Source organism: Phalacrocorax aristotelis, chromosome 5 (genome assembly GCF_949628215.1).
Source record: "Phalacrocorax aristotelis chromosome 5, bGulAri2.1, whole genome shotgun sequence".
NCBI classification, from domain to species: Eukaryota; Metazoa; Chordata; class Aves; order Suliformes; family Phalacrocoracidae; genus Phalacrocorax; species Phalacrocorax aristotelis.
In genome coordinates this window covers 32,863,334-32,877,109 of record NC_134280.1, presented here as the reverse complement: position 1 = coordinate 32,877,109, position 13,776 = coordinate 32,863,334, and the positions used below count along the sequence as shown (strand labels likewise).

At 35.4% G+C, this 13,776-nt stretch overlaps 1 protein-coding gene across 1 annotated transcript in view; it reads right to left on the bottom strand.

The window, feature by feature from the left end:
• Window positions 1-244: 244 nt before the first annotated feature.
• Window positions 245-13,776, bottom strand: part of PGAP1 (post-GPI attachment to proteins inositol deacylase 1) — a 41,310-nt gene continuing 27,778 nt past the window's right edge. The window contains exons 24-27 of the mRNA XM_075093888.1: window positions 13,070-13,120; window positions 11,596-11,819; window positions 11,135-11,239; window positions 245-10,281 (exon numbers count right to left, since the gene is read on the bottom strand). Coding sequence (XP_074949989.1) covers window positions 10,143-10,281; window positions 11,135-11,239; window positions 11,596-11,819; window positions 13,070-13,120 — 519 coding nt within the window. The 3' untranslated portion in view covers window positions 245-10,142. The remainder of the gene's footprint in view (window positions 10,282-11,134; window positions 11,240-11,595; window positions 11,820-13,069; window positions 13,121-13,776) is intronic.

Here is a 13,776-nt window from a genome sequence, read left to right as displayed (position 1 = left end):
TGCACTTATATTTCTAGTGGACTGTAGGTGGGTGTCAATGACGTTAGCAGGAGTTCAAAAATACAGTAATGATTCCATTTCCATCCATGACATAAAGACCCTTGAGAATTTCATCCTTAATACCCGTAAGACCTGTTGCTATTGAACAGCGCAGTGCAAATTCCTCCTCCCTAAGCCATATTGCAGAAAATTGGTGGTAAGCATATAATAAGTTTAAAACAATTCCCAGCAGAGATAGCAGAGCTATATCAAAATATTACTTTTAATTAAAAGTGATTAGCCATATCTCTACAATGGTGACTAACAGATAATTACAGCTGGTTGAATGGTTTTCAAGCAAGATGAGATATGGATCATTTTCTTGATGCCGGAGAGAGAGAGAAAAGTAAAGTCTGTTTCGAGATCCAAAATCATAACATTTTAATGGAAGTGTTGCTTTCCTACCCTGATTTTATCGGCAGTCAATATCCTCCTGTCAGACTAGAAACTAAGACAAAGACTGCAAGGAGGACTATGCTAATTTACCTTGGCCTTATTTCGTAGCATTCTTCATCTCAAAGCCGCTCAAATTTTTGCTTATAATTTCATTATGTTCTTCTCTCTACTATTTAGACGACACTTTAGTTAGTATCACATAAAATACATCTCTAAATAGACATGGTAAAACTAAAGATTTTTGGCCATTACCTTACTTCAGATTATAGATGTTTATTTCTGACTAGAAGCTTTACATCTTTCTTTGGTTTAAATTTTGAAAGCAAACCAAAAACCTAAAACCACCCTTCCAGGCAGGCAAAGTCACGGACATCCAAACATCATTAGCAGCACAGTAAACAAAGTTATCTTGACGGCAGTAACATACAAAAATACAGGTCAACTTATCCAGCTTGTATATTATTCTGCAGCCTTGGAATAAAAAAAAAAATCACACACACAAAAAAGAAAATCCATCAAAAGCCATCACTTACTTTTCATAATAGACAACTTCCAGACAGTAGACTCATCAAGAACCAGAACAGCAGTAGCAACAGAACTATGTAAAAAGGCAGGCCCCAATATAAGAGAACTTTCTTTGTTGATCTTCTAGGTAAAGACTTATTTCTAGTTTATTTTTGTGCATAATTTACCTTCTAAATCAACGAGAAGTAGAAATACGTTCCTCTAAAGGAAATGACAGGAAGAGGAAAAGGCTTCATTTACAGTTTGGGATATTCATTTCATATATTTAGAAAGAAAAAACTGGGGGATAGAGTATATTCAGCTAGTAAAATGTACCAGAGTCATCTGTAAATTTGAAACCAGTTTTATTACTGTTATTACTGTAGAAATTGAGGTAGTTTGGTTGACGAAGTATGCAGATATGCAAGAGATTTAATTAGCATATATTTTCTGTGAGTTGTCTTGAAAAAAAATAATCCTACAAACTTGTATTGTTGCTTCCTGAGCTAAAAGTGCTTGAAAAACTGAGCTAAAAGTCTATTTAGACTTTGTACTCATTTTAATGTGGGGGGTTTTTTGGTGGGTTTTTGTTTGGTTGTTTTTTTTAAAGATGGTTTCATTATAGTTCTTTCCTTCAGTGAAAGTCAAATATAAGTAGAACACATTCATATTAAAATACTATTAGTATAGTTACCCTGATTGGACAAAATTGCATCCTCCTTTGAGAACAGGAGCTAGTTTAGCAAATGGATTCCCAGCCAGATGTCAGTGCCGCCTTTTTAATGCAACCATATTGAAGCACTAGGTTTTCTTGACAAATTATGTATGTAGACACACATCTTCAGTAGATCACATCTCTTGAAAGTGCCTGCACTGTTTATATAGCCCTTATGGCACAGTAAGTAGTATTCATGTACATTTTAAACATTGTTTGTTCAGTTTCATGGAAGTTACTTCAAAAAGGTAAAAATCTTGTTCGAGAACAAAAGGCAAATTTAAAATTAATTTGTTTAGCTGAGAACGAGTTTTATACATATGATGCTCTACATAATCTATATTATTCACCAAACATTTTCTATTTTAATGCATTTCCCATTCATGACAGCAAGGCAGGTGTAACAGCCTCAGATGCATGAGTTAAGATATAGAGGCAAGCTTTGTCAGGTATGATCTTTATTGTGTTCTACCTGAGATGTGAAAAAAAGTGTCTGTTACTTGAAGTACAATGTTTTTGTTCACCGTTTTTATTTTCTGCTTAGAATCCCAAGTAATACAAGTTAGAAGGAAAAGTACCAAACTGCTCCACATGAGTACCTGAGCAAAGACTGGAAGGCAAACGTTCATCACAACACTCATTAGCGTGTTTTTACACAGAAGTACAGGTAACATTCACAACACTCTACAAAGTATGACTGGTAAGTGGCATTTTTTGTGAATTACAACCATTTGTACTAATGCAACCATGTTAAAACACCATACCAAAATATCCAGAAGTGTTTATTTAGCAGAGCATATGCTATACAGTGTACTCTAAGCCATGCACACTTAGGTAAAAAAAAAAGACAAAAAAATGTGAAGTATACGCTGCAGACAGGGAAACCATCAAACAAAACACAAACATCCCAGAGTAGCTCCTGCTCAGGTTGCCCTCACCTTCAGCAAAAAAGCACCAGTATCTAAAAGCATAGTTTTTAAAGATGATGAGATTTCCACTTTCAGCAATTTCAACATTATCTGGAGATACGTATTCTCCAAAGTTTTCTCAGCATCTCGCAAGACAAGGACTTCACCAAGGCTTATCACACATTGCATCTGTATCTGAGAATTCAGTTATAAACATTTTAATAAGCACAATAATTTATTATAGCATTATTCAAACATTTATAGACAAGACCCTGTCAACACCTCTAGAAACCTGTAACTATTAAGAGTTAGCTCCACCTATAGTACCAGATTTACGCTAGCTATGTAAGAACTGGAAACAGCAGAAGAGTTAAAAACACGTAAGACAGGTTGCTTGTGAAGCGATAGAGTTTTCAAAAAATTATGAGTGCTCTTCAAGGTTTTAAGTCCTCTTAAAACCAACCAAACAACAGTTCCCCCCTCCCCTTACTCAAAACAGGTATTTTTGACAACATTATTCTGTCTTTGTGCTTGGAAAAACAATTAAAAGGTAAGTAGGGAATCAAGTTACTAAGCCTAGGTTACACAGTTTTTCTAGACTAATCATCGTGTACAAAGGGCTTAAAGGTAGTTATGCCCTCTCAATGATTTTAATACTAGAATATTCCTGTAGCTAGGAAATCAACATCATCACAAAAGAAAGAAAAGTTAGGTGACTGGAATTAGAGTTTTTAAAATCCTAATCTAACATACAGAAGGAAGTAGCAGGGGAGGCACAAAAACTGCATGCTACCTGTTGTGCCACAGCATCGGCAGCATTGTGGCAACCAGGTTCAAGTTATTTTTAAATTAAAAAGTTATTAAACTTTGATTTGTGTTGCTTCAAACCATTATTGTGATCAGTGGACATGCAGTCATTTTGTGTGCATATCTCGATATCCACAGTCCATTTATAAGTTTTGAGATGGTATCTTTATTCAAGATTCAGTGCTGCATGCTACTAATACAGGGGGAGGGAGGGAAGTCAGAGTTTTTCTACAGAGAAACCTGTAGAGACACATAAGGAAAGCCAACGGTGGCTTTTCCTGAGCTCTTCATATTAAAAAATATACATAAGAAATCCTTCTACTGTTTCAAAACAAGATTTTAACGTCTTGAGTATTTCTGGGTTTCTTTATTGCAATTGAGAAGAACAGAACGTATAAAATTTCTTTTTTCCCCGAAACACTTTTCAGGGTTTTATATATGCATATTTTTCCTAAGAAGTTAAATATATTGTTATTCAGAACTTCTGGAGCTTTACCACAACCAACCAACCCCATCCCTGTCTAGTTGTCTTCTCACACTGGCATAAGTATTGATACTCAATGGCTTAAATACAATATTTTGCTTAAAAGTACAATTAGACTACTTCTTTATTTTAAAGAAACTAAAGAACAAAATTTTAAAAAATAATTTGACACACAGACTTTGAAGTTGAGACACATATCTGAGACTAGTTCTCCTTCATTATTTTTCTTTTTGTCACAAAAAAAAACTTCAGAAATCAAAGTCAGCTAAAGCTTTCTGACTTCGGCTGAGGTGACTCCAAACCACAGATACATGGTATTTGTCATAAATCTTCATTTCTGTAAGTGTAGCGTCAAAATGGGGTCAAAATAATTTTTTAGAAGTATCTTCCCCAAATCAAGTTTCAATATGATCCACACAAATGTCAACTTCAAAAATCAAATATAAGGCTACAGAAGTCCATAGGCTACAGTGAGAGCGTATTCATTTACTGATTTAAGGCACAGTAATTTTTATTTTCTCTAGAAAGCTACAAGTTTAAAGTCACAGTGAGGAATTTCACATTCCAATTTGCCTGGCACTCTAATTATACATGTCACATCCACTACTTGTAGATTTCTATTAAATATTTCAGTTGTCCGTTGCTGCAGACTCAAATACTGCTTTCACACTCAAAGCGGCATAAGTGGAAAATAGTGAATTGATCCCAAAATAGTGCACTTAGGATTTTACAAAACTAAACGTCAACACACTTGCACATTTGGTACTTTACATACCCTGAAATTATTTAAGTTGGAGGGAAGAAAAGTCTTTGCTGGTATTTCTACAAACACGCGAAACTTCCGTAGAACAACAGTCTACAGGACAGCTGCCGTGTATCTTCACTAGGTCAGCCACGGTGCCTACTATTACTGTGAACATTACGTTTGGTACTACAGCAGAAGGATAATGCAAAGCCAAGGATAACTGTGTATGGAAGGAGGAACCAAAATGATGTGCAGCAGAATAACAAGTTTGTGTGTGCCATTCCTGACATCTGTAGACACAAAATTAGCTCTGATAACACACAGATTCCTACAGAATCTAGACCACAACCTGCCAATAACTGTAGGGAAGCCATGCTTACAAGATTTGTTTATGACAGCAGGAGTAGCAAAATCTGTTTGCATTTAAGAATGCAAAATGAGACCCTAAATCTTAAGTGAAATTAAAGTCAAAACATCACAGCTTTGACTCAGGTTTTCATGCAACAAGGCATTTGAGGCAGTTACCTGCTTAGATACCTGAAAAAATGAGGTGCTGGGCAGATTTGCTTAAGTAAGAGCTATAGAATTTTCTCCTTAAATGCTTAAAATATATTTTTAAAACCAGTAATGTTTAATAACAAGATGACATTTGTAGATTTTATTTAAGCTTTAAAATAAATGAGCTGATTAAAAGCTTGGAATAAATTTTTCCATAAATAAGAATATACATCAGAAAAATATTTGTAAAAGGTTTTCAAATAAACTTTTGAAGATTTTAAGGATTCTACTAAGAATACTAGTTTAAAGTTCTGGCTCTAAAAGAAGACACAAAAACAATTTTACTTTAACATAAAAATGAATCTATTTTCAATTGTCATTCATTGGGACACATTTCCAGAGGTATACAAGAGCAGCACATAGCTTTGGTGACAGAAGTATGTCTCACCTAAAGGAATGGTGATGAAAGTTTTAAAACCTTTTACAGTACAGTCCTAAGTGCTTATAAAAGCCAGAAAAAAACACAGATGTAAAAAGTCAAAGCTGTACATTGTGACTAACATTCATAATGAAATGAAAAATAAGCATTAAGAATTTAGTCTGGTTTACAGCTAACAATTTTCTAGTAGCTTAGTGACTTAAAACAGCAGCACAATTATTGTACAGGCACTACAACTGCTCCCAAAAACATTTTCAGTAACTCAGATTATTGATGGTCTGTAAATGGCTGGTCTTGCTCCCAGTATAAATAAGAAAAAGCTCTAAACACACTCTTCACTGTATTGAAATAAACTTGATCAAATTAAAGATTCTCAAATGTTTACATTTATTCACAGGTGCAAAATCGACTTTATTCTGTCCTGTCCAAGCTTAGAAGCAGATGTGTCAGATTTCAGAAAAAAAAGTCAAGTAACGAGTTCATAACCTTGTTACTGGCAAACACATGGAAAATCAGACTTCAAATCAAACACGGACATATGCAACAATGCTTTTTGGTTTTTATAATACTTTTTTAACACTGACTTTAAAAGGTAACCCGATTAGATTATAGTTGAAAAGTTTACTTAGACACACAGGCAGTCTCTGTGTCTTCTGCAATATATTACTACTTACACAATTTAGGTTTTGGGTGTGTTATTCTTTTGTTTGTTTTAAAACTTAGCAAATTAATATTGGTGAACAAATTGCTACATGTATCAGTTCACTCAAAACCAAAATCAGAGCAGAACTCTAAATATTAGAAATAATATGAACTTAAATTCCAGTTACTGCAACTTTTTTTGAAACAAACAAAAAAAACCCCAACCAAACCCCCCAAAAAGCAACCCCCCTTTGCTGAAATGTGACACACCACAACCACCTTTTAAATCAAAACTGAAAATACCTTTGGACAACATGCATTCATTCAGTTTCAAGGTTCATTTGGTAATTCCAGTTAAGAGGAAACAGTTTTTCCTTACCAGACAAATGGAGACCTTTTATGAAGTGTTAGCTACGGGTGTAGCTGTTATGATTGCAGCGTTGTAAGGCTATGAAGAATATATGTTTGATCATGTCAACCAGAAAAGATTACAGACTTCAAGAGCAATTCAGGGTATGGAGATGTCACTAAAAGCTTCTCCTTAAATCTCCCCCTGCTCCTGCCCAAGATTCTACTGTACCTAATGTTAGTGATATTTGATACTCTGGGTTCTTACTTTGGGGTTGTTTTTTTTTTTATTCTGATACCTTATTAAAAAAATACTGGAAATGAGCCACACAAATAGTTCTTATTTTGAATGCATCCTGAGGTACAAGCCAAAAAATGGTGGCTTAATCTCAACCAAAATGCTTGATTATGTGGCATAATAATCTCCATCTGAATGTGGTGAACATCCACATGGATGAAGAGCAGTGATTTTGCAAAATTAATACCTCAACTTCTGAAAAAGGAGAGAACAGAATTTGGGTCTGCATGTTAACAGAAATCTTCCCTTATAAAGCAGAGGTCTAATCCATTACAAGTTCATTTGTGTCTTGATCTTCTCCCACATAGTCTAGATAATCTAAAATCTGAGGAATAAACGTATTTTCATTTAGTTAAGGGTAGTAAGAGACATTACAATATATTTGCCAAAAGCTGTTTTATAAACGCAGCCTACTCATAATAAAGGATATTTTAGTAATATTTACACCTCCTCATACACACAATTAAAAGTATTTATATTGGGTTTGCCCATGTTTCTGCTGATATTATAATTGTGGACGGTGGCAGAACTAAAGATTTGCATAACAGAAGCCTCTTCTCCAAAAGTAACAACAATCATTGTATTTTACCTGGAAAACAATTTTAGACTGTCAGAAAATCTTGCCCTTTTCAGAATGGCAAGTAGGATAATTCACCCTCTCTTAGAATGGGATGAATTGTTCTCTGGACTTGTTCTAATCCTATCCCCCTCCACTGATTATTTGAGAAAACCTGGTTGGGATTAGACATCTGATCTCTCAAACTGCTGAAATTACACCATCCAGAATCACTGCAAAATCCAGATGCACCTCTCTGAGAACAGTTTTCATCTAACAAAAAACACAGAATGCACATAAATCCGAAGTAGCAGTAAGACTTCCTCTCCTTCCCCTAGTGAAGGTAAACCATCTCCAAAAAAAGGGAGTGTTGAGGGAGATGTGATGAATTCTGTCGTCTTGCATCTCAGACTCAGGATTATATCTATTCCTACCTCCAATGTGAAAATCAGGTAGGAGTCTATGCAAAATTCTGTAACCCATTTCATGAAGACCAATAACAACTCTCAATACAATTCCCAGCTTTTAAAAATATCATTAAATGAGAAAAACTGTGTTATTCTATGCTGCTATAATTCACTAAGTTTCACATTATGGCAGATTTTGGAAGCTATCAAAGCTACTACACGCAGAGACTGTTTGCTCTCCTTATTCTGATTATTATTTTATTCCACCAACAGCTCCAACAAACAGATTCGTGCATAAAGAGCCCATTAAGATGGCAAAACAAAATCAGAAGTAAAATACAGTAGTAAGCCAAAAGGACCATGAAGCCCAAGGAAAATTATCTTCCACAGAAATCAGATCCGGCACATTTCACAGACGGCCTTCTACAAGCCTCAATGCAGTTCTGCCACCATCTTTCGTTCACAGCCATTTGAAAGTAGAAAAACTACTATGTCCTTCTATGTCTGAACAGCAATTTGTAGGTTAAACCAACGGGTGGATTTAGCTACAAGTATATTTAGACACACAAATTATCTTACATACATATACTGTAGCATACATTTGATTAGAAAGTATCAAGATAATAATCTATTCAAATGTTTTTTCTGATTTACAAACACTATGTATAATCTAACCTTTTTTTAAAAAGGTTAAGACTAGAATACCAGCACACAGATTACTAGTAACAGTGACAGTGGTTTGGCTAACTACAATAGTCTTACTCAGTTAAAGCAGTTTTAATGAATTACTGATAACTTGAAATGCTGACTTGGATATAAGTTGACAAAACACACACTTCACATTTGACCTTCGTTTTGGAAAGCTACTGTGTCAATTAAGTCTCTCCAGCCAGCTCAAATAAATTGACCCTAGCGACACACTAGAACTAACCGAGGCACTTTAGGCAAGATTAATGAAATACGCTAAAATTAATGGGTCAGGCTGGCTGTACTACTATATCAAGAATATACTGGGTTGAATGTGGATAGCAAATTTCCTCTTATTATTTGTGTAAGATGATGGAGCTGGTCTAGTATTACCATATGAAGACAACAGGTATCTCAGATGGAGCAGCAAAGACGGCTAACACAGAAGCACGTAGGTGGCTCATCTCTACACAGAATCAATATATCGTCTTAATCTAATGGCTACCAAGATTTCTTCTGTTGGGAAAACACATACCCAGGGGACAGGATTCCTTACACAGAGCTATTTTAGACTTTATTATAAATGGCAGTCACTGTAGCATCTAGGCACTAAGAAAATACTTTATACAGAGCTAATAATTACGGTATTTCCCACTATTACTAAGAGTCTGTCCATGCAGAGAAGTTAGCGCTGTATTGCAGGGCATGAATTACAGTGTTGTAACTATTCCATATTCATTTCATATATGGAGATTTATTAGGAGACCGTTGGGTCTCCATTTGCAATAGGAAAAAAAACCTGCCCTGTCTACTTGGAAACAGTGCGGTACAGCAACTGCACTGTCAACTCACACCATACCTCAACATCTGCTAGCTTCTACGTATGGACAAGGTCCAAGGACTAATTTCAGAATTGACAAAATTCTAGAGAAAACTGACAATGTTTTAAAACAACATTAGAGCAAATTGTTTATGAATCTGCTGGTATCCTTCCTGAATAGAAAGCTACACAGAATATTGTTGTTTTCTCACTCTCACAAAAAGTAAAATGTATAAGACTCTCAGTATCTCACAAATGTTCAACTCACACTGATTGAACAAATGATTTGATAGAAATAACAGTTCTATATAAGCAGTACATTCTAGTTTGTGTAGACACAACTGTGGCAGCTTTTAAATGTAGCATAAAATGATTAAAAGTATACTTGGCTATGTAGTTTTTGTGATAGTCACAGTGTGCTTGAAATGTATTGAGTTTTAACCAGCATAATTTAGACCTGCAAGAGACGCAAGTTCAGAACATGTGCACTGTTTGGCATAGTGAGTAAAAAAAGTCTGTTTCAACAAAGAAGTACAGTGAAATATCCAAGTGTCTACAAGGCAAATAGAGTATTGAGATGTTAACACTGATGTGATTTATGTGCTTACACACACACACAGAGTTAACTCACTTAATTTCCACAGCCAGCAAGTAAACACCATGAAAAGCTTTCTAAGCAACACGAAGAGAATCACAAACTTTTCATAAAGTATTCACAGTTCTGTCCTCTTTCCCACATAATGTAAACTAGCAATGATATTAGTCTAGGCATTTCTTCATTGAGATTTACCCCATCTCCAGTGTTAAGCTTCTAGGCTGCACTGTTCTTCCTATGTATAACGGAGAACGTTACACAATACAACACAGCACATGTAGAAGAAGAGAAAAGGTTACAAAGTGTGGTACTTTGTATAAATGCATTCGTCCAAAGGCCAACATTGCAACGGACAAAGGGAGTGGAACTTTGGCTGCGATCTTCAAGAGTTTACTGTAAGAATACAAAGAAAAGATTGCCATTTTTGTAGCCATACATGCAGAAGGTATGCAAATACCATATTTCACTTTCTTTTGAAATATAATTTATAGATTTCAAGGCTTTGTCCATTTTTAAAACAGAACAAATATGTCTAATGGGAAATAACACTTGATGCATAAGCAAGAGCAATTATTTAAAAAGGCTAATAAAATGTCACTTAAAAATGTTCTTATATTAATTTAGAAATAAGTTCTCTGTAACAAAGAAAGATTTAATGTTTTAGATAATTTGAGTTAACAGGTCAAGAGGATAAAACTACATTTGGTTACTATTAATTTTCTTCCATGAGGCACTGATAATTTTATGTGTGAACAAGAAACACACTGTCAGCAAAACCAAGTGCTCAAAATTTCTTAATCCAGTAGAAAGTACATTACATTTCCACAAATGTGCCCATAAAGGGGAGTTACAAGAACATAACTATAATGGATAAGGATTCACTTTTCCTTCTAACTTTCTGACAATAGTTGCTAAACGTATTAGGATTCTGTAACATTTGGAAGGATTCAATTAATTATGAATGAAAAAGTCAGAGCTGAAGAAGTCTTTCTGTGACTGATGGTTTAGATAGCAAATACTTCATTTAAGTCCTTGTGGTAAATACAGGTGATTTTCTCCACTTAGCTGAACTACAGGTAATTTGCAGGCATTTTACCTAGTCTTTAAGATTTAACCATACAAGTTCAACGATCTCCATGTAGGCTGAACAATTACATGTCTGTGTAGCATAAATTCAGTTTTACCACACAAAACGAAGTAGTAGGGAAGAAGCAGGAAACAAAGCCTGGACATTAGGCTACAGTACCTTGATTTCACTTCAGAAGTACTTGAATTCATGAGAATTTCTATAACGCATATGATGATAATAGCTGTAGACCTACATGGATCAGGATCAAGTCTCACATTGTAACTGCAAAGAAATGTTTTAAAAAGCACGTTATTTCTAAACTAGGCTACCAAATACAATCCAAGTTGGGGAAAAAGCATTTGCTGATAATAACAAACACACATGAAACATGTATGGCATCACAGCCTGATTTTAAATCCTTTCTGATTCATTGCTTTCTTCAACATATTGCTGATTCACTTAACACTTACTTATACCATAACATAAACTGGATCGCACAGAAAAAACAGTTATAATTTACAGAAGTCGTTGATACTATAAGGTAGCTAATAATGTAAAGAATCAAACATTTGCAATTTTTATTATGTCCAAAGGTTCATATTCTTTTCTTCCATCTTGCTGGCAATTTAAGAAGTTACCTGAGATTTTTTAACCAATAAATTAAGGATGGCAAGTTGAGCAGCACAATCCATGTGAATAAATTCAATATTGTAACATGCATCTTAAGACTGTTAACAGCTTCAGCCATTGTCATAATGTTGGAAAGAGATTGTTTTGCTTCTGAAATCCTGTCCACTGAACTCTGGTTTTTGATTGTGTGTATACTGGAGTTCTGTGAAGATTCTTTTGAGTCATCTGAATCCTGAAAATATAAGACAGAAGTCAAAAATATGCACAGGCTTGTAAGAACCCATACTGGGGGAGGAAGAGGGAAAAGCTATCATAACAGTATCATACCAGCTCTGATTTAAGAAGAAAATTTGTAATTTATCCCTCAAAAAGCCATCAAAAGCAAAGTTCAATGGTTCAATTTTAAAACATCTAGATTTAACCGGAAATTTCTCGTACACTAATAGTTCATGTGTCTTTGGAATAAAAGAATGGAGAATGGAGATGCCCTGACACCAATGCCATGATAAGAAATGGAGTTCCTGGAAGGAGGAAGAGCAGAATAATAGGAGTAATAACACATGCAGGTGAAAATCACAGATGATCATTCATGGAAAAAGACACAGGAGATAAAGAAACTGAGAGCAAAATATTAGCTGTAGAAATAAATAACAGAGATAAACCCGTAAGTTGGCAGATGCTAACTACCAATGACAGGAAAAAAAAACAACCCAAAGTGAAACAAAAAAAAAATATATTAAGATGAAAGAAGATAAGGAGACGATTTAAAACTAAAACACACAAAAATCACCCAAAGAAACCCAAAGAAAACTGTCAACAATTTCTCCGGAAGACTGCTTTTTAAACTATGTTCTATGTTTGTAAAAAAGAACAGGTAGTTATTTTATGCTTCTATCCACACCTCCTTACATTTTTGATCCTATACCTTAAAGTAACTGAAAAAAGAAACAAAGTTCACAATGGATGAAACCCAGTGCTTCTCCACTCCTTTTTAAACAGCTCCCAATTTAGTGCAGTCTCAGTCCGTATCCATCTAATAAATCGTATCTGTCATATCCTAATTAAAAACACCCTGAACAACATGGACTACTTATCTGGAAAAATATTTACCTGCAGTATAGATTATTACCTAGAAAATAATAATATTTTTTTTTTAGATAAGGCATGTATAATCAAATACCAAAATTTAGACAAAAACTATTGTTCTGTACGTATCCAGAGACTAAGTTTTCTTCTCAAATGTACTTCAGAAAAGTTCACAGTGCAGTGATTTTGAACAGTGAATGTAATAGACCTATGTGATGGAACAAGCTACGCACATCCCGGCTTTTCTTTGACATCACGCACACAGTAAGTAAACTGCAGCCAGCCATCACAGCACAGCCTAATATTACCAAAGCAGGACAATAACAATTCATAATGCATAGGTTTGCCAAACAATTTTTGGGCATGGTTTTGAACAGAAGCAGGAAACAGACTTACCCCACTGAGCACGTTTCGTTCTGCTCTTACATTCACATGTAGTTTTATAACCTGTAAGACAAACAGTTCAGCATTTTTAGTAATATTTCTTCACACACAAGCTGTAATATAGAAGAAGAAAATTTTAGGCCAATTATATTTTGTCCCTTTTTATAGCCGGATGATTCTAGGGCCCCAATGGAGCTGCAGTGCAAGAACTCCCTCTGCCTTTTTTATCAGCAGCATCCAAAGTGCTCTGTTAAGGAAGGATTTCCAACCACAGAGAGAAAACTTACACTGGTCTGCTTTCTCCCCTTCCACTGTGCTTGACAGAGAATAGTGTGTGGAAAATCTGCATATTCCTCACCTCCCCCTGCTAATTCAGTCCTACTTCACTTTCTGCAAAAACCCATAAACAGGCCACACAGGAAAAGTCCCATGCCAGAGATTTACTAACACGTAATGTCATGTGCAGAGTAATGTCAGCATGGGTACGTCCTTCATAGGGTGACCTTATGTCACAGGGAGTTCAATTAGAGATAGTGCTGTTCCTCAGGCTGTGCCTTCAGCTGCTCTGACCTGCTTCAGACCACCTGTAAGCTGCTCTGCTTTGTGCCCCTACTCCCAGATGCATGCTCCAATGCTTCCCTAGCAGCTTAGTAGCTGATCTGGCAGCTATATAACCACAGGGTGAACCTGATAAGTTAGATGCTCTGATGCAAGGAAGG